The sequence below is a fragment of the Protopterus annectens genome, chromosome 1.part1 (genome assembly GCF_019279795.1).
Source record: "Protopterus annectens isolate FY-2018-M chromosome 1.part1, PAN1.0, whole genome shotgun sequence".
NCBI classification, from domain to species: Eukaryota; Metazoa; Chordata; order Ceratodontiformes; family Protopteridae; genus Protopterus; species Protopterus annectens.
This window is the reverse complement of record NC_056726.1, coordinates 786,249,727-786,276,593: the sequence shown is the minus strand read 5'-3', so window position 1 is coordinate 786,276,593 and position 26,867 is coordinate 786,249,727. Positions and strand designations below refer to the sequence as shown.

The window sequence follows — 26,867 nt, the reverse complement described above, 5'->3', positions numbered from 1 at the left end:
CTAGACACTTATCAGGTCAAATTTCTCCTAGCAGGCAAATACTACCTCAGGTCTCCCATGAAGAGAGGACACTGGACTAGTGGGACTAACCCGGTCAACAAAGTGTACATAAATGCATACATAAATACAAAAATAAATAGGTCAACAAAGTGTACATAAATGCATATATACATAAATGCATACAAAAAAATAAACAAATATAGCCAGCTATGCTTGACGTATGGGATAAGAAAAAGTTTTGATACACAGCTGTCAAACTTAATCAATTAATTTTTGCATGGATTGGAAAATGAGTACCAATAGCAACATGATTCTGCACGTACACAGGGATGTTTTCCAAACCTTGAAGATTTCTACATTTATGTACATGTATAGGTTCATAAGTGCATAGGTGATTACCAGAGTGATGGCTCAAAAGCCCATACAGGCCTAGCCATGATTACCTGGATTTTACCCAATTTTTGATCCCTAAGGGCTAGGGGATGGCTTAAGTATGTGCCTATGCCTTTGAGTATTTTACAGACTGTCTCTGTCCATAAGGGACACGTGCATCACCCCAGGAGTGAATTTACCATTTCCCATCCATTGATCCAAACTGCATTTGAAGAAAGTCATGGGAGGGCTCTGCTTTATGTTGATAGGAAGCCTGCTCTAGAGAACAGGTAATCTCTGAGACACATATCTGTCTCTCCAGCATGTTTTGTTCATGTCACAGACAAAGATCCTTGGATTGGTTAATCCTCGTATAGTTTGTCTTGCAAATCTGTAGCAGTTCCTTTAGGGCTGGGTTTGAGAATGCCTTGTAGGTTAGTCATACATCACCCCTTAATAGTTGATAGAAGACAGAGTTAAGGGATAGGGCCTTTGCACCCTGTATTGTTTTGTAAGGAACCTCTGAGTCCACTCCATTATTTGCAAGGGTACTTTTCTGTTAATGGGGCAGCAGTAATGTAGCCTAATAAACTGATACATTCCAGATGCCATTAACCTCAACATTACACACTGGCATCAATGCATGCGCACCTACATTAACTTATCAATAATTTCACTGCTTGAAGCCAGTTACTAGCATGTGCTAACATTGCATTTTTAAACCCAAACTTCTACGTGACAAAATGTGGAGAAAAAGGCATTTGTTGAAGAAGTGTTGCAGTAGTATGTGTTGCTGTCTTTTGAAATATTTGCAACATTTCCTGTTCCTCTACAAATTTCATGGCTTTGCATTAGCAGGTATATTTAAAAATACAGAACTGCGCCACTAAAATTCCCCTACAGCAACAATGGCACTTAGCTGCAGTTAAACAGTATCTTTAAGTAGAATAATAACTACAGTTATTTAAAATATACATTAGAAAGTAAACCAATAATTTTATAACTTTTATTTGCACCCTCACACAAACACACACACACACACACACACACACACACACACACACACACACACACACACACACACACACATGACACGCACTCATCATCCATCCTCCTTAACCTTTTTAAAATCCCTGATACTAAGAAAAAGACAATTTTTCAAGATTTCTTCTGTAGTGTGAGAACTCTTTAAAATAATATTTACTTATTTATTTGAGAAAGTGGGAGAGAATGCACTGACCCCTATTCACACATCACCAAGTGACAATAAATGAAGCATAAAGTCCAAAATATAGTACAGTGTAGTAGGAACTACAAAAATGTTAACAAAGGGAGGTCGTACATACTCACATACACCTTGGCATTCAGCAGTCAAATTAAGCTACACTATTTTGCTGAGGGGTCCTGAGAAATATAAACTATCGAACAAGCAAATCTACTTGCTAATAAAGGAAGTGTTCTAAGTGACTAAGAAGGTTGTCTTAGCTATTACAGTACTGCTGCTCTGTTAACGGAAAAGTACAGTTGCAAGTGCCTGATCAAGTACATGCTGAAAGGTGTATTGTACTTGATAGTTGGTCTGATGAGGGACGATAACTTCCTTGGATATGGATGACATGCCTTTACTTATCAGCTGTGCCACTTCCTCACCACTGTGTGGACACATGGTGGTCAAAGCTCAGGCAACTGTCTTTGTGTGCATCTAAATCTCTTATCACTGGGTCCAGTCTTAGAAGTGTGCTGTCAATGTAATTTTCAGGGGGTTTGACTTCCCAAAGGATATAATTATGCATTTTTTTTTTTTTGTATTTAGTTTTAGGTCAAGTTGCTGTTACTAATCATTTGTCTATAACCTTAGACAGTGGTCTTTCATGTTCAGTAGCTTCAATCAGTTCATTCAATTCTATTCAAAATAATTTACTTCTAAACAGGTTAACCATTAACCCATGCAAAGCGAACTGGAGAAACTGCTTACCTGGAGACAAATATTGGTAACAGGAAAATAACTCTCTAACATAGGAAAATAATTACTCTGGAGTATCTCAAGGCTCAGTTGTGTGTCCAACACTGTCTAATATACTTTTTCTTTTCTGAAGATCATTTAATGTTGATATTTGCTACTGACTGCAAACGTGCTGCACTTAGAACAATTCAGGAAGATATTACCTTTTAAATAATCCTAAATCAGTCTGAATGTTAGTTTAAAAAATAATGTAAGAAAAAACTCTAGAGGGCATTTTCAATGTGTTGAATCTTTAGTCTGATATGTGAGCAAACATTTTCTCATCCTAATGACTGATGGGCTGCAGCCCCATTAAATAAAACACAAATTGTAGAAAAAAAAACTGTTAGAAAATTGTGTTTATGTGTTTCTGCTGGCCCTGTCTAAAGTAAATAATCTACTTTCCTATCCCTAACCAATTGACATAAAAACATAATTTTTTTCACCTTTTTTTGTTAGTGTCACAAACAGCTGAGAATCAGTAGACATCATTGCCTTTCCTTGATTGCTGGGTCTGTCTACCACTCCTGAGTACCCCCGACTATCTCTGACTAAGGGTTTGGGCCAGTGAGGCAATCCAGGTGTCCTGAACCCATGTCACAATGCTGCCATGGGAATGCTTTTCCCCATTTGTCTCTTCCCTGCAAATGCACAAAAACACTCTATGGTTGAGACCTGCAATGGACGATCTGCATCAAACTGCTTCACACTTCCATAAGAATATGATGTTGGCTGACAACCCCACACTCCCCCATGCAGCACTATGCAGTGGCTTCCCCCCTTTTGCCCAGGGAAATCCAACAGTGACATGTACTCCATGCATGTGCCCCTATTCACACCCCTTCCCCCAAATGGGCATGTCTGTCCTTCCCTGCCAGTACCTCAAACACCAGTCTCATAAAATGAACAGAGGTTGCCTTGGCTGTAGTCAGGATTTATCCCTCTATGCTGCAACACTAGCCAAAACAGAGATTAGTATTTCATTTCTGAATTGATAACTACAAAATAAAACAATGAGTTAAAATGTCATTAAACATTATTAGCAGTGTCCAACAGGATTCAGTGTTGAGTCCCTAGTTTGTCATTTATTTTGACAGGTAAAATTGGCATCAAAGATCTATTAGTAAACATGTTGTATGATGATTGCAAACTGGGTATATTTGTCAGTTCACTCACAGATACCCAAATTTTCCATCAAGTCCTAGATCTGACCTAGACTGGTGTATTAGCCATGGACTCACTCTAAATGCTAGGAATTACAGCCTAGTTACATTTGGTAAGCCCTTATCCATTTCTTTTATCATATCACTGGCATGTCCCCTAAAACAGACCCCACTGTTCTTGATCTAAGTATCCACAATAACAGTAAACACTCTTTAAACTACTGTGCCTCATTTGTGGCCATAGAGCCCTTCTACTTCACATATGTCATCTATTGTGGCATTATTTTGAGGTCCATGGATACCCTTGTCCTCTCTTATCAGACCTATTACTAAATACAATACCTTTTTGGAATGTGTCCCTCTAAGCATTTTATGCGACCTGAAAGACCCCAAACATCCATAACTATGGAAATTTCTAGTTTAAGCCACTTAAACTGTTCTCTAACTCTCTACTGAGTCTTTTCTAGGCTTCTAAGAAGCAATCTTTGTCTAGTGTGCCATGCTATGAAAAACTCTTCACTTTTCAATCTAATTCACCTACACAGGTCAAACAGTTAAACCAACACATGCTCCAAGTAAATAAACCACAACTGTTAGTCAACAATACTTGATGGAATTTACAGGTCTCTTACCCAAATCATCTTTCACCTTTTGAACAAACCATCTCTAAACATCAACCAGAGTATCTCCCTGTCAACCTTTAAATTCATGGCTGGCTTAAATGCTAATGATTTCCTCAAAGAGGAACGTGTCCATCATTCTCATTACCAGGGTGATATGGCTAAGCTGCTCATTGGCTCTCCAGTGCTAACCATTTGATATGCAGAGACTCATCAATGCAAGCCCTTGAACAGTGAGAGTGAATAAGTGAAAATGTGGACTTAATTGTATTACGTCCGAGGCTGTTGCTTCAGGAATACACTTTTTCTGAGCTATGGTGATCTCAGAGTCAGTCTATATGAGTTTGTGGAGGTTGCTGGGGGGCTTGCCCACTGTAAAAAAAATCAACTTTAAAGGAGAACTACAATATTTGACTTTTCACTGTTCTTCTATATTTTTGGACTGTTGTTTTCAAATTCCATGGCTCGCATGAATGAGTCTCTGAATTATAATAGGGAGCCCTTTCCAGTACTACGTTTAGTATAAACATTTGAACCAATTAGATTGAAGAATGCAACTACTTTTTCAGTATAAAATGCAGTACTAATTTAATAAATAAGTTTTAAATTAAGAACATTACGGATTTTGTTTATTTCATTTCTTTCATTCTACACTTTCAAAACCAAATATTGTAATTCTGTTTTTGTTAGTCATTGTCCCAAAAATTAGTTTTAAACATGTAGCTCATTTCTGAAATCTTACCTTATTCCACCTGAAACTTGTGATCTCCCTGATCCAGGATTTCTTTGGAGGCTGTAAAAATTTTCATATGGAACTTGAGCTGAAAAATATTTATTAGCAAGAGCAATGAAACAGTAGAAGAATAAATGTTTGCTCAACAGTGAAGTAAAACAACTGAAATATAATATTTTTTTAGAATTATTAATATGCATCTATATTCTTAAGATGTGGACTGCTTGAAGAACTGCATTTGCATTATAACTTTACCATAAATTCTGCAAATTTTTGATTACAGTCTGTTTTCTTCATAAATTTGTGACAAGACAGCAATGGTTTTGTTAAAAATGACAAACTAACTTATAAAATTGGAAACAGGAACTCTACGTGGTTAACCTAATCTTAACACAAGAAAAAAAATGAGAATATTAGCTTATGAAAATGAGTAGCGTAGACTGGGCCAGGTTCTGAAAGACTTGCACCCAGTGTAAGTGGTTTAGGTCAGTGTAAGGACTACCTATAAACAGGCTTACAGTAGGGCCCAGGTTCTAAAACACCCTGTTCTTAGCCTGCTGTCAGTGTAAAAGGTCACTTACACTGCAACTGTGTCTTTTGGAATCAGGCCCATTGTATTTAGTTTTGAATACAAAAAACTCAAGAGAGCAAGGTAGATGGAACGGAGTACGCCAGGAATAATTCCACAAAAAGTTTAATGCACAACCACAAAGGACAGACTCCACATTAACGCTCTTGATACACACTGCGTTTTCGTCCACAATCGCTGTTGGACTTCATCAGATACAACACATTAAAATACTTAAAGTGCTTAAATACATTTTTAAAAATTCATCCACCTATGTTTATAAAGTGCATCTTAAAACATCAAATCAGGCTAGGCTCAGCTCATTAATATTAATTACTTCTAATAAATTCATTGAAAAAACACCAAAACCAATGTTAACAATATTAAAAATGTTTAAAATTGCTTGTTCTATATAAAATATATAACACTCTACCTCCATTTTTATTAAATAAATAAATAAATAATGCATAAAATTCAGTATATGAAAATAATACATCAATAATTAGTCCCTATTAGTGTGCATTGGAGATATATACAATATCACACTCTACTGTTCAACTAGTTTATTACACTTTCCCAGCTTTTAATTTTAATACAGGGGTTAATGAAATGTGTTCATTTAAACCAGGACTTTTTGTGGCTTCTAACTTAATTTGCCACCATAATTCCCTATATTCGAGCCATTCTTCCCATAGTCCACCCCTTATTTCCCTTTTTACTTGCTCTATTATAAAAAATGAAAATTTTGAACCAATACATTCTCTGGTATGCTTATATAAAGCATTTGTTTCCTTTTGTCTTAAAATTTCATATGTATGTTCATAGATTCTTCTCCTCAGGACTCTTTCCATTTTCCCTATATAAAAAGAACTGCATTTTCCACATAAAGCTATATATACCAAACCCTGTGTACCACAATTATAATGTCCTTTATTTTTAATATTTACTTCCCTACTACTCAAATACACCTCACTCTTGTCCACTATAAATTCACATTGCTTACAATGGCCACATCTATATGTTCCATTGTTCCTCAACCCCCTCACCGTGCCGTAAACACTATTATTACTCCCTATATTGTTGGACCCTAATAACTGTTTCATGTTCAATGAATTTCTATATACTACCTTTGGAACAATATTTTTGATATTATTTATATCTGAATATAATGAAAAATTATTCCATTCCTTAATAAATAATTCCCTTATTTTAGAATTTGAAGTATTATATTCCAAAATCATAGCCTGTTCAAAAATATCGTCCTTTTCACTATTGTTCTTGATTACAGTCATCTCCGGCCTAACTATACCACTTCCTTTTATAGGTTTAAATTTTATGGCTCTCCCAATTTCCACCTCTTTTCTAATGTTCTCTACAAACTCTCTAGGATATCCTCTTTCTTGGAACATTTTTTCCAAGGTGTTACACTCAACATAAAAATCTTCATTTAAGCTAGTCATGCGACTACCCCTAACAAATTGCCCTTTTACTATATTCTTTTTGCAATGTGAGGGGTGTGCACTAGTAAAATGTAAGAAGGAGTTACAAAAGGTTTTTTTCCTATATATTTTGGATTCAATTGCATTATTATTTTTATATACCTCAACATCCAGATATAATAGTGAAAAGGATGATATTTTTGAACAGGCTATGATTTTGGAATATAATACTTCAAATTCTAAAATAAGGGAATTATTTATTAAGGAATGGAATAATTTTTCATTATATTCAGATATAAATAATATCAAAAATATTGTTCCAAAGGTAGTATATAGAAATTCATTGAACATGAAACAGTTATTAGAGTCCAACAATATAGGGAGTAATAATAGTGTTTACGGCACGGTGAGGGGGTTGAGGAACAATGGAACATATAGATGTGGCCATTGCAAGCAATGTGAATTGATAGTGGAAAAGAGTGAGGTGTATTTGAGTAGTAGGGGAGTAAATATTAAAAATAAAGGACATTATAATTGTGGTACACAGGGTTTGGTATATATAGCTTTATGTGGAAAATGCAGTTCTTTTTATATAGGGAAAATGGAAAGAGTCCTGAGGAGAAGAATCTATGAACATACATATGAAATTTTAAGACAAAAGGAAACAAATGCTTTATATAAGCATACCAGAGAATGTATTGGTTCAAAATTTTCATTTTTTATAATAGAGCAAGTAAAAAGGGAAATAAGGGGTGGACTATGGGAAGAATGGCTCGAATATAGGGAATTATGGTGGCAAATTAAGTTAGAAGCCACAAAAAGTCCTGGTTTAAATGAACACATTTCATTAACCCCTGTATTAAAATTAAAAGCTGGGAAAGTGTAATAAACTAGTTGAACAGTAGAGGGTGATATTGTATATATCTCCAATGCACACTAATAGGGACTAATTATTGATGTATTATTTTCATATACTGAATTTTATGCATTATTTATTTATTTATTTATTTATTTAATAAAAATGGAGGTAGTGTGTTATATATTTTATATAGAACAAGCAATTTTAAACATTTTTAATATTGTTAACATTGGTTTTGGTGTTTTTTCAATGAATTTATTAGAAGTAATTAATATTAATGAGCTGAGCCTACCCTGATTTGATGTTTTAAGATGCACTTTATAAACATAGGTGGATGAATTTTTAAAAATGTATTTAAGCACTTTAAGTATTTTAATGTGTTGTATCTGATGAAGTCCAACAGCGATTGTGGACGAAAACGCAGTGTGTATCAAGAGTGTTAATGTGGAGTCTGTCCTTTGTGGTTGTGCATTAAACATTTTGTGGAATTATTCCTGGTGTACTCCGTTCCATCTACCTTGCTCTCTTGAGTTTTTTGGTCGTGTTGGAGCGTTTTGGTGTTTTCCTAATTTGCAGTTTTTGAATACACTGATAACCAGATGCATTATGCAGATATGCAAAATTGCAAATAGAACTAAGAACTATGTAACATTTTAGGCTTCTAAGCATATTTTTGTCATCTTTTTATTATTAGTTGGGTGTTCCAGAAGCATATTGTTGGTTCAGTATCAGTTTGGTATAAATATTTTTCAGTTGAAAAACGTTATCCTTCATATCACATTTATGGCAGCATTCCTAGTGAATGGCAAAGACTCCTATTACTTGTAGTGTGATAAATCATCAAAGCACAGGTGTGTTCTGGTTATTGTTCACTGGCAGATCCATGTTATAGTCGTAACTATTCATTTGAATACCTATGACAATTATGACATCTTTTGTTATCTGACACAAAATCTGTCTCCTGGTTCCAAAAGACTTGCTCTCACTGTAAGTGACACTTACGAGAGCATGTCTTTAGGAATCTGACCCCCCCCAGTATAAGCCTGTTTATAGACAAGCCTTAAACTGAAGCAAGTCACTTACACTGAGAGCAAGTCTTTTGGAATATGGCCTCTATGCCTAATGTTTACTTGCCAAGGCCTAGGGATAAATCTCTTTCTCTCTTTTTTTTTTTTTTTTTTTTTGCTTAATTACGATTACTATATCTCTCCTTTTCTGGACATGACCAATTAAAAGTATGGCAAATATTACATGGACTGGACTGCTAGTAAAATCACAAGCAAAGGGAAAAAAATAAATAAATATATATATATATATATATATATATATATATATATATATATATATATATATGTGTGTGTGTGTGTGTGTGTGCGTACGTGCGCTCGTGCAATGAGGCACTTAAATGTAACATTTCTGAAATGCACTCTTTCAAAACAACACCAGCATCAACACAATCATCACATAGAACCGCATCTCATGGAGTGTCTACTTCTAAGCCCATAAGGCAAGACACCACACAATCCAACTTTCTGTCTGGTCACTGGAGTGTCCATCGTGAGAGACACTGATGCCCCTCTCAGCAGGCTGAGTAAGGAGAAAGTCATGGTCAGCTGCTTATCAGAGGCTAGGATCCACCACAGTACACACGCACTCATGTCACTGGACCACAAGTACCAGTATGAGTCAATCATACCCCACATGGAGTAAATCACCTGAGACGTACCTCTCTACACTATACAAAGAAAGACATCATGCAGCTCTTTGAATATGTGTCTCAGGCTGGTATGAGCCTAGCACTGACCAGCATCTTACCTTCGCCAAGGATGATGTCACAATACGAACAAAAGATGACTGACTTCAATAATTGGCTTACATTCAAAGGGGTGTATTATTTGGAAGGAGATGGTCAACATACAATGCTGCTTTGCCAGGGATGGTCTGCATCTCTCCCCTCTAGGCTTTCGATTATTAACTAAAACATTATCTTCCTCTACAGTTTTTAGGCAATGACAAACTGAAAGTACTTCTGGCATAGCAAATCAAATCCAAGAAAATCTAAAGGTATTACTGCTCAATGCTAGGAGCCTAAACAAAAAACTCCACTCACTAGAAGCTTTCTTCAGCCTAGAGAATGCTGATGTCTGGATGGTCATGGAGACATGGTTTAAAACTGCAGAGAACACACTAACACTGCAAGGTTATAATGCCTTCCATACATTTAGACCAGCTACTACACAGACAGGGACTAAAGGTGGAGGTGTCTCAATTTACATCAAAAATAAATATACCTCAAGGCTGGTCAAGCAGTACAATGCACCTGAGCTGCTCACAGTTCAAATCATGATAGGCAAAATCCAATACCACCTACTTGCAAGCCATGGTCCCCTTCTATGACACAGGAAACCCATACAATGTATTTAAACTTATTGGAAACACTCATCATCCAAAGCAATACCATATTCATGTCCAACTTTAATTATCCCACTATTAATTGGGAATCCTATATGACAACACAGTGCAGGCACAGAGATTCCTGGATTTTGTAAACACAAATTTCCTAGATCAGACTGTCAATACACCAACCAGGGTTGCAACTATACTGGATCTTGTCCTCACTAGTAATGGAGAGTGCTGCACACCCCCTACTGTAATGTCTTATCTGGCAAGATCAGGCCACAAAATGATCTTCTTTGAAGTAAAACAAATCCTGGACTCCCAGCTAAACCTGGAATATTCAGGAGCTACTCTAAGACTAACTTCCTGCTATTAACTGATAACCTGGCAAAATTTCAAGCCCCCATAAACTGTGAGAACACTGCTGCTTATGCAAAACTGTTTATAGAAACCCTGCACAGGAGCGGCCTTAGGTCAACTGGTGCCCTAGGCAAAAGGGCTCCACGGCACCCCCATCACAACATCTGGTGCCCCTATCCAGCTCTACCTACACAAAATAAATACTGGGAAAGTGCCCATGTTACAGCAGCTGTCTAGGTGGTCGCCTAGTAGGCTTATGCCTAAGACCAGCTATGACTCTGTACAAGCATGTTAATAGCTGCATACAGGCAGCTGTACCCGCCAGGAAGAAGTACAGAATTAACTCAAAAAACAAGCCACCCTGGTGGAATCACAAAATCAATAGGCTGTATAATAGAAGGAATAAAATCATTTCAAAATTAGGAGGTGTAGCACCCAGTAGGATAAAAGCAATCTCATCAAATATACAACTCAGAGGACAAATAGAGTCTGCCAAAGCCAAATTTGAGTTAACTTTGGCCTCCAAAGCCAAGGACAACCATAAGGCATTCTTCAGCTATGCCCACAACCTCAAAGGCAATATGCAACTTTGTGCATAGCTCATTGTAAACTGAGCCACCTATACCAAGCCAGAAGTTATAACAAACATACTGGCTGATAAATTCAACTCCAACTTTACCCTGTCTCCCCATCAACCTTCCCTCAGGAAATACCATCAAATATAACTCCCCCTGCTATCACTAGGGAACAGGTCCTTTATGATCTCTTTAAGGCCAAGAACACTGCATCAATTGGCCCAGACAATAGCCCAGGATGCCTTCTAAATAGCACGAAACATGACATATCAGGCCTTCTGGAATTCCTGTTTAACTGTAGCCTAAAAAAACAGGCTTTGTGCCTCATGAACAGAGAACAGCAACAGTCATCCCTCTGCACAAAGGTGGGACATCTACAGATCCTGCAAACTACAGACCCATAAGTTTCACTAGTCATATATGTAAACCATGGAAAGAATTATCATAGAAATGATCAATAGTGATATAAACCTCCAAACACTGGACCCAACCCAGTTTGGTTTCGTCAAAGGCAGATCATATCTACTCAACCTGGTGGACTTCTTTGAGAAGGTCACTAAAGCAATGGAAGAGGGCAAAATGGTTCACACTTCCTATTGTGAACTGGCCAAGGCATTTGATACAAAATCCCACTCAGGCATTATTGACAAACTCAAGAGGTTAAGTACAAACCTGTATGTCACCCGATGGATAGCTAACTGCCTCACAGACAGGACCCAGGAAGTTAGAACTAGGTGAAATAGAGGTCCTCCGTAACCCAACTGAAGTGCAACTTTGACAATTGGATGGGGAACAGAAAATTCATCCCTGATTTTGCACCTATGTCTCTAACTGACACAGGCAAGCTGTAAATGGTTCTTCTCCCAGGCCTTTGCTCATAAATGTTTCATCTCCCAAGCCCTTGGTTACACTTATCAAGGGTATCAGAACCTGTCAGAGATTTGGGATGCAAGGCTGGGCTTAAAATGGCCCTTGTGGTTGTTATCCTAGTAAACACCTATGAACCTATGTGTATATCTGCATCTACAGTGCAATGGAAAAGTATTTGCTACCTTCCTGATTTCTTGTTTTTGCATGTTTGTTACACTTAAATGTTTCAGATCATCAAACAAATATAAAATTTAGACAAAGATAACCCAAGTAAATACAAAATGCAAGTTTTTAAGTGATAATTTTATTTATTAAGGAAAAATAAATATCCAAACCTACATGGCCCTATGTGAAAAAGTAATTGCCCCTAAACCTAATAACTGGTCGTGCCACCCTTAGCAGCAACCATTGCAATCAAGCGTTTGCGATAAGTGGCAATGAGTCTTTTTACATCGCTTTTGAGGAATTTTGGCCTACTCTTCTTTGTTGAATTGTTTTAATTCAGCCATACTGGAGGGTTTCCAAGCATGAACTGCCTTTTTAAGGTCATGCCACAGCATATCAATTGGATTCAAGTCCGGACTTTGACTAGGCCACTCCAAAACCTTAATTTTGTTTTTTTAAACCATTCAGAGGTGGACTTGCTGGTGTGTTTTGGATCATTGTCCTGCTGCAGAACCCAAGTGCACTTCAGGATTTTTTGGTAGAGAGCAGAATTCATGGTTCCATCAATCACAGCAAGTCATCCAGGTCCAGAAGCAGCAAAGTAGCCCCAGACCATCACACTATCATCACCATGTTTGACTGCTGGCATGATGTGCTTTTTCTGAAATGCTGTGTTACTTTTACACCAGATGTAATGGGATGCACACCTCCCAAAAAGTTCAACTTTTGTTTCGTCAGTCCACAGAATATTTTCCCAAATGTCTTGGGGATCATCAAGATGTGTTTTGACAAAAGTGAGACAAGCCTTTATGCTCTTTTTGGTCAGCAGTGGTTTTCTCCTTGGAACTCTGCCATGCATGCCATTTTTGCCCAGTCTTTTTCTTATGGTTGAGTCATGAACACTGACCATAACTAAGGAAAGTGAGGCCTGCAGTTCTCTAGATGTTGTTGTGGGTTCTTTTGTGACCTCTTGGATGAGTCGTTGCTGCGCTCTTGGGGTAATTTTTGTAGGCTGGCTACTCCTGGGAAGGTTCACCACTGTTCCATGTTTTCTCCATTTGTGGATAATGGCTCTCATCATGGATCACTGGAATCCCAAAGCTTTACAAATGGCTTTGTATCCTTTTCCAGACTGATAGATGTCAATTACTTTGTTTTTCATCTGTTTTGGAATTTCTTTAGATCACGGCATGATGTCTTCCTTTTTGGGATCTTTTGGCCTACCTCACTTAGACAGGTTCTGTTTAAGTGATCTCTTGACTCAACAGGTCTGGCAGTAATCAGGCCTGGGTGTGGCTAGTTAAATTGAACTCAACTTTCCCAAAAAATGTGATTAACCACAGTTACTTCATGATTTAACAAGGGGGGGATTACTTTTTCACATAGGACAATGTAGGTATGGATAGTGTTTTTTTTCCTTAATAAATAAAATCATCACTTAAAAAATGCATTTTGTGTTTACTTGGGTTATCTTTGTCTAATATTTAAATTTTTTTGATGATCTGAGGCATTTAAGTGTGACAAACACACAACGAAATAAGAAATCAGGAAGGGGGCAAATACTTTTTCATTGCACTATACACATATATATATATATATATATATACATATATATATATATATATATATATATATATGTATATATATATATATATATATATATATATAAAACAGAAATACAGCTGAATGTTGCCATCCATTAGTTGTAAAATGCAGTGTAACAGGACAGACACACTGCAATAATTATGTGTCAACATGTATTATGTAGTTACTGTTTAAATTTATTTCTAACATGTAGTGGTTTGTCCAGCTGAATGTATTCATGCTTCATCGCCTGATGTGTATACTGTTTTATGCAGTATACGGCATGCATGACTGATACTGTTTAATTCAATATAATACTGTTGCCAGTTGTAATCAAGACAGAAAACTATTTTACATAGTACAACATAGGGTTATGACTGGGTCGCTGTTCATAAGCATGTTTGAGAGATAGATGCCAAGAAATTCAGCTGTCAAGCAAAGCAGAGAAATGGGACATATTTTTTAAGCAGAAAAGATGAAACAAACAAACCAAAGTAAGCTTACCATATGTCCGGTTTTCCCCGGACATGTCTTCTTTTTGTGCTCCTGTCTGGGCGTTTTTTTAAACTTCCGAGATTTGTCCGGGTTTTACAATCCCGAGTCAGATTTCAAATCTACGCATGTGCAGAAGGTAGAAGAACTTGCGAGAGTGGCGAGAAACTCGCGAGAGTCACGAGAGTGGCGAGACTGTGTTGTTTGCGTGGGGATAAGCAGGACTGTATGTGTCAGGGAGGAGGACCCAGCCACAGCCGGTCATCAGTCACAGAGTCGGAGTCTCCGTTTTGGACAGTTTTTCGATTTTTCACTACTTCTGGTTAGGTAAAAATGTTTTTTTTTTTTAAAGTTACAGTGAGTTTATTGGTGTGTGTGTGGTGTGTATATGCACTATTGATCCCTTTCTACTGGTGACATTGCGTACAGTTAACTACAGTCTTAGAAGCTGTTGCAGATCTGACATAAAGGCCCTGCTGCCATGGATGGGGAATGTCAGGCAGAGCGAGGCATCCAAGGATAACACTGTTCTACGGGAATTTTGCTTTGAAGGCCAAACTGAAAATAGTCAAAGGGTATTCCTGTGCTTATCAGGACTGAGAACAGAGAAAGCATTTTGTATCTTTGTCAGGTAAAATAAACAATGCCTCAGTGAAGTAGCAAAGTCATATTTAATGTTTTTAATGGAATTAAGTGAATTAATTGAAAATCAGCTAAATAAAATTAAATTTAATGAATAACACTGATGGAATGCAAGCTTTACTGATGTATGTAATTCCTTATCCTGTGCATACTGTGAACTGAATTTGATAACATACCTCTAAGGTGTAAAAGAAGAACCACACACCTGCACATGGATGAATGACGTGTGTGTGTGTGTGTGTGTGTGTGTGTGTGTGTGTGTGTGTGTGTGTGTGTGTGTGTGTGTGTGTTTTCTAGTAGAAGAATGTTGCCGGTGTATAATAACATTCAGTGAGGGATAGTATTCTTCCATAAAGTGAAAGTCATTAATTAATAAACAGAAAATTAGTATACCTGGCTAAAATGATCTCTAAGGGACACCTGCCTGCACCAAGTGAGCCGATTGTTAAAGGTCGGTTATTTAAATGGACTTTGTTTACAAGACAGTTTGCTAGGCAAATTAGCAGTTTTGATTTATAGTTTCAATGACCTAGGCCTAGTCATACGTATAAGCCAGCTGTAATGCAGCCATTGTTGATATTACTATAGATATAGATAGCATCTATTGCTGAGAGAAAAACTGTAGTGGAAAGGCATTTCTGTAGCCATGCCCCTTATCTGAAAGGAAGCCATAGCTATTGATGTGCTTAAACATTTGTTTGCAAAGAATTATTTTCAAAGATTTTAGCTATTGAGCAGAGATTGGGTATTGTTCTATAATCTTTTGAGTTTTGGGAAGATGTACCTTTGGAAGGGGAATAACGGTAGTGTGCTTTGGCACTGGGGGACTATTCCTGAATTAAGTAAAAGACTGAAGACAAAGGTAAGATGCTTTTCAGTTTTATCCTCTGTTCTCCCATGGAACATAGGATGCAGAGTGTTGATGTTTTCTGGGAGAGTTTTATGTTTTTTAATAAGTTCTTATTTTTTTTTTTTAACAGAGATCTCAGAAAAAAAGAAAGTTGCTGTGCAGTATGTTAACAAATATAGCCTTGATGATGAGTTGCAATTTAATTAATTGTGATTTGAAGCTGGAGAGACTGCATGATGGCTTGAATGGAGGCAATGTGAGAAATTCTTTATAGTCATCTGCAGAGAGGCTGCTTGTATTGCTCTTTCTGGGGGTGATAGATGGGCTGGAAATCAGCCTCTAAGGGATTTTATTTCTATCCACAAATTCTTGGGAAGTCCACTGTCCGGTGGCTTTTTTGCTTTTCCTTTTCGAATGGTGATGATTTATCAAAGTCGGCTGCAGTTCTGGATTGTTTTCTAATGGGAAGATAACCTTAATGAAGTTGATAATTTAGTGCATTCTGATTGTCCAAGCCTTGTCTCTTTGTTTAATTATATTCCTGATTTTGTTTGAGTTGTTGTATTATCTCACAACAAAAAATATATCAGCTAATGAAGGAAGCCTTATCATAGCTCTCAACCTTCCATCTCTGAAACAAGGAAAACTAGCCCTCAAAATATAGAACAAATGGGAAAAATGTGGAACACATACTAGCAAAGTACTAACTACTTCAGCTAGGAAGATCATACAATGGTTAAAATATGTTGGTTTTACTCATACAAAATATATTTTAATGAATTAATATGATTCTTTTCTATTTACCATGGATATCAGTTTAAAAATTCTTAATGAATGTGTGACAGAGCCTTTCAATGTGGAACTTTGAGGAACATGAACGTTTTAAGACCCCAAAATAGGTATGTTTCTTGTAATGAGGTACTCTTGAGCGGTATGAGTCTCATCCTATCCATTAAAAAATAGCTTCTCTCATAGTTACTGGGAAACTGAATTCCAAATGTAAAGGCAATAGTAAACAAAGTGACCATCAAGATAACTGTATTGTTATGTTACTACAGATATCTAACTTGTTCAAGCTGTAAGAACAATGCTACCATTGAAAGAAAAAACAACTCAGTACAACAACAATAGAAAACTGACCAAATTCACAAAGAAATTATGATTTGATAGCAAATATCTGCATTTCAGAGATTTCTGGGGTTATAGCCACTGCAGGCATCCCAGAGCAAGACATTCAATATTTACATTTATTAAACCAGCACCAGGCCGCAGCCAGCCAGTGTAGAGACTAGTAACGTTTAATAACCTTCTTTCCGCATATAAAATAATGCATTATATATACCTTCTCTATTCTTCACACTGAATCGTTGTTTGTATTTGTAATTTGTTGCATGGCCAGAGGTGCCAAAGGCAGAAGCTATTTTTATGGTTGAAAGACTGTGTAAGTATTGTTATTTAACAGAAGAGGGTCTGCTGTGCAAGTTTTTGGGTCAATCAAAAAAATCACCAAACACAGAGCTACTTGTCTTTAATGTGGAACTGCGATTTTCTGCATTCTGCATTTAAGACTAAAAGACGTTTTTTTTTTTTTTTGGTCTGCATCTAGTGTGAAAGACCTTTTGCCCTGAGAAAGAATCTATCATCCTCTTTTTCATATAACCAAACATGGCAACCCTAAACCAAAGCAGCAGGCAAACTTGTGAAACATAAGCTATATTAGCTGCCAGAAGAAGAAGCCACAAGGTTCTTGAAGAAACTTTTATTATCTACAAATAAATAGACTAATAAGCCCTTTTGTTCCTGTAAAAATAATGAACTACTTCAGATAAAACTGAACACAAAAAACAGGTTTTAAATAAGGCCCAAAGTAGTCATCTGATCAAAGAATGATGTCATTAAACCCTCCCATTTACATCTCTTAAAGTGCCAAAGTGCTAATTAAAGTGCCATTCAAACTGTATCAACACAGTAATCTAAAAATATACGAATATTCATTCACTAAACCCTAAAATGTACTGAATAAAAAATGAATGAACTTATTAAAAATAATACAACAAAAAAAAGAAAAATTAATAAAAATTAAAGTACAAATTTTCATTAGGATGTTAACATATACATAAACCTATAAGGAAATATTAAAAGTATTTTATCTAGCTAAAGCTTTATGCTTTAAAATACAACAGATTGAGCAACATCAGTGAAGCACTGAAAAATATTTGCTGAGTGAAACTCATCTTTTTTCTCAAGCATAGGAAAGCATATTTTTTTTATCTTACTGTGAAGTAATTAATATGTTTAGTTATAGCCTGTATACTACTCTATAAAACGTGTACATAGCATGAGGAAATGCCTTTTCTTCTCTCGCTCATATTTAGGGAATTTGTGCAAGTGCTCCAAGTCTTGGAAATATTTATACTCAGCATCAGATGTTAAACCTATGCTGTCAATCAACAGAAGCATAATTATATACTGTACAAGTACCCAGGTTCCCTCTGATGCATGTATTATGATAAGGAACTCACAAAATAGAAAACACATCATGTAATTTAGCTGCAGCCGAAAGCTGATAGAAAAGCCTGCATTATCTTATTGTCAACTACCTCCGTCTTTCATATCTTGCTTGTTACTACTATAATTTCCCATAAGAAGGGCAGAGAAGGTTTTGTGAATATGCAGCTGAATAAGCCCTGCCCTGCCAACTCCACCTGAAGGTGCTATAATTGTTGGCAGAAACAATTTCAGTAATTTCTGAACACCTTGTACCATTACCCACAAATCCCTGTCCAGCAGTACATTCAAGAAGATCAAATCAGTCAATAGGTAAGGAAATCAGTCCAGACTCTGTATTGGAAAGTCTGATAGTAAACCTAAAACTTAAATGTTTTGGCCACATAATATGAAAGAAGGACTGACTGAAGAAGACACTGCTGCTAAGATGGATGGATAGAAAATATTAGTAAAGTAGTGAATATAAATGTATACAGACTTAAAGAAGCACTGGTGGGCAGACAGACCTGCTGTGCTAAAGTCTTCACGGTCACAGTCAGACTTGATTAAGCATTTAAACAAAATAGTCTGTCCTTAGGGATCATCCTGGTACCCTATACTTCAGACATGCCACATTAACCCTCTATGATGGTAGCAAAGGTACTCCTCTCAATTTAGCTACATATGTATAGAGGACAGGCCAGCTACTTGTTCTGGACCATTTTTTACTACAACTACTAGATCCATTTTGCAATCTTCTTTTATGGGTTATTTTTACCCTTCATCACTTTCTCTGCAGTGAAAATAAAACCTAAATACACTGAATTCAGACATTCAAAACACCTGACTCTTTATTCAAAACTTGTGTTTTTGTTCTTCCAGAATGTATTAAGAACTACATCAGACATTGGACATACTAAAATAAACATCTTTTATACCAATGGTAGCTCGCATTATATGAAGATATGAGCCAATCAAAAAACAGTCAGTATAGGATTTTAGTTTTAAAAAGCATGCTAAACTCAAATTGATATTCAAAACTGGAGGGTTAAATGCATTTAATCTAAACTGCTACATTATCTCATGGCATTCTAATAATGATTCAACATCTCCCCATCATCTCCCCCTCACAATCTGATTCAACGTTTTATGAAAACAAAAAAAAATCATTTTACAAATGACACACTAGCAGGAAGTTAAAAAAAAGAACAGCTGAGTATGTGAGAATTACTAAGAGAAATGATTTGAACTAAAGCTTTTTGTAAACATGGTAAGCGGTATCAGAATTTCAAAAGGTTTTTGTTTTTTGCTTTGGAAAAGGTTGAACCAAATTCCAGGGAGGAGATTGCCTTTTGTTAATATGGCAATTTAGAGTCAATGTATTTAAGCTTCCAGATATTAATGGCAGACTATTTTTTTTAAAAGATGAAGTTTTCAATAGGTTCTAGGTACGCAAAAGTGCTTACCACTTTTGAATAAAGAGTTGGGTATTTTTTATGTCTGAGTTCAGCATTTTTATGTTTTATTTTTGTAGAGTTTGTGTTTGCTGAAAGACATTCATTTTATTACCTTCTCTGCAGTACCTGATTTTTTTCTGTATGGTAATCACGGGTATTGGTGAAGCTGTAGAATCCTGTAGAGCAAATGCATCCGTGAAATTAGACTGATGACTTACATCATTCAGTAATGAAGGCAACAGTAGCAGCACATTTTAGATCATCACAAATAGTACTTCAAAAATGCTACACCTTTACTGCTGTCATTACAAGATCAACCTCTTCCAACAGAAATGGAAACGTATTCCCAGTTTCCTAAATGAATTACAACTAGTCATTCTGAATATCATCCCAAGCCTCTTCTAAAAAAAGTGTTTCAATGGAGATCGCCATACAGCTCAGAATGGTATATTTACCATTTTCCTCACTGTAGCACTATCTCAGATTTAGCTTATTTAATAAGCAGGGGGTGTGGGGGGTGCAGGGGGGGGCTTGCCCGTGCAAAAACGTTAAAAAAAATATTTTTTTTATTTACATTTTGAAGTTATATATGTCGATGTCTACTCAGAATGATCTAAACTCAATAACATCTAAACACTTAATACCAACAAAAAGAGATCTAAACTCAAATATCTAAACTCATAATTGTGTAAACTGAAAATTGCATTCATACTAAGGAATGAGTTATACCCTTTCCCAATGTTGCATGAACTCAGAGAGGGTATATATAATTAGCATGGGGTCTGTGAAGTTCATGGGCTTGCCCATCAGCAAAAACATTTGTTTTGGATGTGGATAGATTTGTTGACATTTTATGTTGCACCTCCCACATCCCTTGCTAATTATATACTCAAATCAGATCCATATTTTGATACATTGTTAGGAAATTATTGTAGTTTTGATTTTAGAAGAGGCAGAAATGTAGGTGAACATCTGTCAGGTTTCAAAAAGGGACATGTAAAGCATGATAATCAAATAAACCCAATGGCAGTGGACAGTACCTATTGTGGACATTGTATATATTGTATACGCATATCTAAGACCAAATCATTCACTTCTGTTAACACATCAAAAGTGCATGATATTCGTCATTTGATCACATGTGCAACAGCATGTGTACTTTACATGGCAGTATGCTATTGTGGCTCTTTTTATATAGAGCAAACATCTCTCAGCTTCAAACAACGTATTGCTTTGCACATGAGTGACATAAATTGTCGACAAAACAGAAGTGCATTATACAAACACATATTAGTACACCCTACAGCACATTTTGTTTTTTTGGGTATAGATAAAGTGGTAGGTGACAACATATCAATTATACACAAACAAAAAATTCTAGTGGAAAAAGAAAGACAATGGATAGTCAATTTGGGAGCCTTATTTAAACCTGGACTGAATGATCACTGGTAAATGTATGTTATAATCCAAGGCAATAACATTTGGATGTACATAAGGTAATACGTTTATTATAAAAATAATGACGGAGTAAAATATTTTTATTGAAATGTATAAAAATCAATGTAAATAATGTTGCTCTGCTATTTTCTTCCATGTGGAGTTGAAGCATCTAAGACATATAGCTAACTGTTGCTTTAAATGACTGTGTATAAAAGGAGGGGAAGGGCATTCCCTAACACATGCATTGATCACGCTAAGGTGAAACCTGGTTTGCTGGTGAGGTAACTTGACCTGTTAGCCATTAAAGTTGGCTAAGCATCTATTTCTGGACTTTTGTGTTTTTTTTCAATTTGACTTTTGATTATCTTGTGCTGGTTTATTTTTGCGTAGAGTGTATATATATATATATATATATATATATATATATATATATATATATATATATATATATATATAATGCGTGTGTGTGTGTGTGTGTGTGTGTATAGAAACTGTCAAATACTAATAAAACTACAAAACTATTTCAACGATAGTTCATTTTCTAGGAGTAACAGTGTCCTTCAGGGTAGGTGTTAGAGGGAAATACGGAATATTCCCAGGATGGGGAAGCCCTCCATCGTCAGTGTTCATTCTCATAATACCCCTGGGCAGTCCATTATTTCCTTGCAATTCTTGCCTATCAGACATGCCTGCTTGCTGAGATAATGTGATACATGTAGTAAGTTGTTAAAATTCACTGTACAAAATGCATTAGTGCTTTCCAAACTAGTGAGGTCATGTTACTCCATGCTGCTTCCCAATTAAAAAACGCACCAAATTACATGTGCAGTAAAGTACACTGAAATATATATAGCTTTCTTCTCCCTCTCTCTCTTTGTCTATGTATGTATATGTTGCTTCTCTTTGTCACTATTATGTATCACAGATCAGCACTCATCAAAATTTCAGATCAGTGTTGCTATTTGTTGCTTCTCAACACACTGCACCAAATTATAATTTATTGAAAAAGCCCACTCTAAAAACAAAAGGATACGGGAACTCATAAAAGCACTAAATCATTAGAGGAATCTAAAAAAAATCTGTCTGCATATGTTGAAATAATGTGGGATAATACTGCAATATTTTAATCAGAAGACAGGAGCATACATGCATTAACTGGAAGTATTAATTCATTATCATTTAAAAAAAATACTGTAATACCTGATTGAAGAGGCTGTAGTAATTGTATTATGCTAATAAGTTATCACAGAATAACATTTGTAAAATCATCAAAAATATAATGCTGTACATTTCCTCACCATATTTACCTTATTTCTGTAGCAAACATTTTATTATTAAAAATGAAGTGAAAAAATAAAAAATCTATTAACTGCTTGCAAATACATTCCTTTTATACAATCACAATTAAAGAATACTTCAAAACAGTAAATACAGTTTGTGCTTGAGTGCAGCTACATATATAAATATAACAAAAATATTAACAATATAACTAATATTAACAGCAATGTAGTTTTATGAAGCTTATTCTAACAGCAAATGTTGTTCCATGGTGTTTATAAACAACACTCAAAAGACTTTAATGGCTATTTATCTCAGTAATGGCTTGTGTACAAAGTGGCAGCTATATTATTTAACAATATATAATAATCCACCAGGTCACCAAACCGACACGGTAACCCAGGAAGGCGAAGCAATAAAGCTCTCTGATAGTGCTCAAGTTCACACACTGAGTTTAATAAATAAAAACACACCATTAATGCCCACAATTACGTTTTTGTTTCTCTAACTTCATCAGATGTGAGCTAACAAAACAAAAAAACAAATTTATAACAGAGTTACGTTTTAACTAATCTATCAAAAACAACTCATCACAATTAAAAAGCTAATAAAATCCTGGCAAGGAATTTTTTTAAAAGACAGATAACCAAGTCACATTTCTCCTAGTTCATTTAATCACTATAAGTAAAGAATATATATATATATATATATATATATATATATATATATATATCCCTATAATGTTTAAAAACTTGTCTCAAATAATAATATGTGAAACAGCCTTATTATGAATGACATAAAATTGTAAAAACATTATTAGTACAATATAAAATAACAGAGACATTGCAGTTCTTTTTAAATAAAGTTGTTGCCTAGTCTCTGGCTCCATCTTGTGGTTCTATGGTTCTAAACTAAAAATGTTTTTTTTTTTTAAAAAACAATAATAAAAGAAGACTAGAAGAGCATATACAGAGTCCTACCCTGACTAATCACTAAAAATAAATAAGCTTATTAAAATTCAATGAATGTTAACATTTAAATTTATTGCCATAAAACATTTTAAATAAAAATATGCAAGTGTAAAACTTGGAATAAATGTATTAAGTAAACTATGTGTTCAAAGGCCGTTCTGTTTGCTAAATAAACAGGTTTAAAGTTTTGCTGACTTTAGTTTAAGAAGGGGGGCTATTGAAATGTTATCACTGAGGCCAGGAAATTTATTAGCTTGTAAAGTAACCTGCCACAAAAGCTCTCTCTATTCAATTTTCTCCTCCCATAAGCCACCCCGTCCATCAATATTCACCCGTCCAATAACAAAAAATACATATTGGGCATTAAGACATTTCTATTTGTGTTTTTATAGTGCATTAGTCTCTTTCTGGACCTGAATGTCATACATATGTTCATAAATTCTTCTTCTCAACTTACGTTCCTTTTTTCCCCACATAAAATACATGACATGTCTCACATAATTCCAAGTACACCACACCTTTAGAATCACAGTTATTATAATCCTTTCCTTCTAAAACCATGTTCCTACTATCTACAAAAATACTTTCCTTATTAGCAATGTAAGGACACTGTGTACAATGCCTACATTTAAAAGTTCCCATTCTAGTTTTGTTGTTTGTGCATCCAACATCTTAATTTGATTCCAACAGGCTCTTCAAACTACAGGAATTTTTGTAAACTATTTTCAAGTTTTCCTGAGATATCTTGTCCAAGTCTGTAAAAGCTGAAAACCTCTTCTACTCTTTTTCCATAATTTCTCTAATTGCTTTTGAATTAGCATTGAATTCAATTACCAATGCCTTACTAAAATTCTCCTCTGCTTTATCATGGACTTTATTGTCCTCAATTATATCAATTCCTAAAATAGGCTTAAATTTCTCCCTCCTTCCTTAAAGCACTTCCTTTTCAACCTGCTGTATTAACCATTCAAGGTAATTTCTTACTTTGAATATTTTTTTTAATGTATTCATTTCCTTAGAAAAATCATTGTCATACGAAATCATTCTACATGATCTTATGTATTGATCCTTGACAATGTTTTTCTTGTAGTGCATAGGATGAGCACTATTAAAATGTAGGTATGAATTGGAATATGTGCTTTTTCTATAAACCTTTGAATGAAATGTATTGTTATTCTTATAAATCTCCATGTCTGGGTATTGTAAATTGTCCTGACTTAATTTAAAAGTAAATTAAAAAAAATTAGTACTCCTTTTTAGGAAGTTAATAAAAGTTGTGACGTTCGACAGGTGCCACCCAAAAAATACAAATATCATCCAAAAATCTTTTATATAGGGTCCAGCATTAACTGTACACTGACCCTAAAACTACCTTTTCCTCCCACCTGGCTAAAACCAGGTTTGCATAGGTTGGGGCGCAAGCTGCGCCCATCGCTACGCCTTTCACTTGGTGGAAGTATTCACTGTTATAATAAATGAAGTTATATTTCAGTACTAAATCAACCAACTGCAAAATCATAGTATATTCATTGTGAATTAAAGTATTGTCTTCAAAGACTATTACCTCTAAAAGTCTTAAGCCTTGCTCATGGGGTATATTAGAAAAAAGATCAAACACATCAATAGTTAGGAAGTTTAGATCTTCCTTAAATAAATCTTGTTTTAAATTTCTTAAAAAATCCCACGAGTCTCTTAAAATGTTTTTTCTTTTCATCTATAATGTTTTCAATTTCAAATCTACATATTTGGCAAGTGACAAAGTTTTTGACTCTTCTGCAGAAACAACAGGGCGAAGTGGTGGGTCTAATTCGTCCTTATGAATTTTCGGGATCCCAAAAACTGTAGATATTCTTGGCTTGTCTACTTTTAAGAACCTAAAAGTTTTGTGATCAATCAATCCTTCTAATAAAAGTTCTTCAAGTACCATGTCACTACATTTGTAAGCTATGTTAATTTCATTCTTAGAAACAGTTGAATATCTGTTTGGGTCCCTTAAGATGTCATTCATTTTTCCTTCATACATAAGACAATCCATCAAGACTATTCCCCCTCCCTTGTTTGGTTTCATGACTCTTAGGTTTTTGTCACTCCTGTTCATTCAAAATCTTGTTCTCGAGTGGGTCCAGATTTCTTTTGTATTTTACTTTATTTAAATTCTTTCTAATTTCACATTCCACTAAATTTTCGAAATTTTTTATTTGAGGGTGAAGTGGAGGATTAAGCAAACTTTTTCTTACTAAATTAGTAGGTTCATGGGTGGTATCCTGACTGAACAAAGTCTGAAAATTAATTTTTCTTGTGAACAATTTAATATCAAGCAAGGTTCTTGTAAGGTCCCCTTTTTTAAGGGTGGTGAATTTAATTCCTTTACTTAATAAACCAAAATGTCCATTTTTTTTCACATTCCACTAAATTTTTTGAATTTTTTTATTTGAGGGTGAAGTGGAGGATTAAACAAACTTTTTCTTACTAAATTAGTAGGTTCATGGGTGGTATCCTGACTGAACAAAGTCTGAAAATTAATTTTTCTTGTGAACAATTTAATATCAAGCACGGTTCTTGTAAGGTCCCATTTTTTAAGGGGGATGAATTTAATTCCCTTACTTAATAAACCAAAATGTCCATTTTTTAGAACCATGTGACTAAAATTATAAATACTAAAGTCATCCTTTATAAATTTAAAAGGGATGGTGTTATCCTGAAAGAAATTGTTACTTTCGGGGTGGTTGGTACCATTAATTCTCAGTACCTCCCCCTCCCCCTTCTGGCTCCTCCTTGAAAATTTGAGTATTGCTGTATTTGGTGTCCACCCTATTTTTTAGCCTTTTAGACCTTCGTAAAGGGGGTTCCCCAGAAACGTCATCCAATTCAGAGACAAGTTCCCCAACCTTGCCATTCTCATTCTCGTTCACATATGCTTCATTAAAATTCTTCCTTTCCCAAAACCTCTTTCTTGATTTCGGTTTAGGTTAAACAATGTTGCTTTTATAATCAGTAATATCCCTCTCTAACTTCTTAATTTTACGTTTTATGAGGTCATTACACTGGTTATCATTTTCACTCCTAATATTATTGTAGTTCTCTCTCTCTCTCCAGTGGAATAATGTAAATAACGTCATTTTTTTATACATTTGTTTAAAGTTTCAATTATCTTTAATAAATCTTTTTTCGTTCTGCTATTTTCTACTATCATTTGTTTTAATACATCAAGCCCACATCTGTTAAACATATCATGTAGTTTTTTGTGGAAAGTACTTCCTGGGACAACATTATTAGGATATTTATATATCCTGAGCCCCTTTGGCTTTTGATTTATTTAAGGAAGATCTAAAATTTCTAACTATTGATGTTGTTGATCTTTTTTCTAATATACCCCATGAGCAAGGCTTAAGACTTTTAGAGGAAATAGTCTTTGAAGATAATAATTTAAATCACAATGAATGTACAACAATTTTGCAGTTGGTTGATTTAGTACTGAAATATAACTTTATTTATTTCAACGGTGAATACTTCCACCAAGTGAAAGGCGTAGCGATGGGCGCA

At 35.3% G+C, this 26,867-nt stretch overlaps 1 protein-coding gene across 1 annotated transcript in view; it reads right to left on the bottom strand.

Annotated features, from left to right (window-relative positions):
• Positions 1-26,867, bottom strand: part of PSTPIP2 (proline-serine-threonine phosphatase interacting protein 2) — a 1,323,814-nt gene that overhangs the window by 54,573 nt on the left and 1,242,374 nt on the right. The window contains exon 12 of the mRNA XM_044078135.1: positions 4,900-4,978. Within this exon, the coding sequence (XP_043934070.1) occupies positions 4,900-4,978 (79 nt within the window). The remainder of the gene's footprint in view (positions 1-4,899; positions 4,979-26,867) is intronic.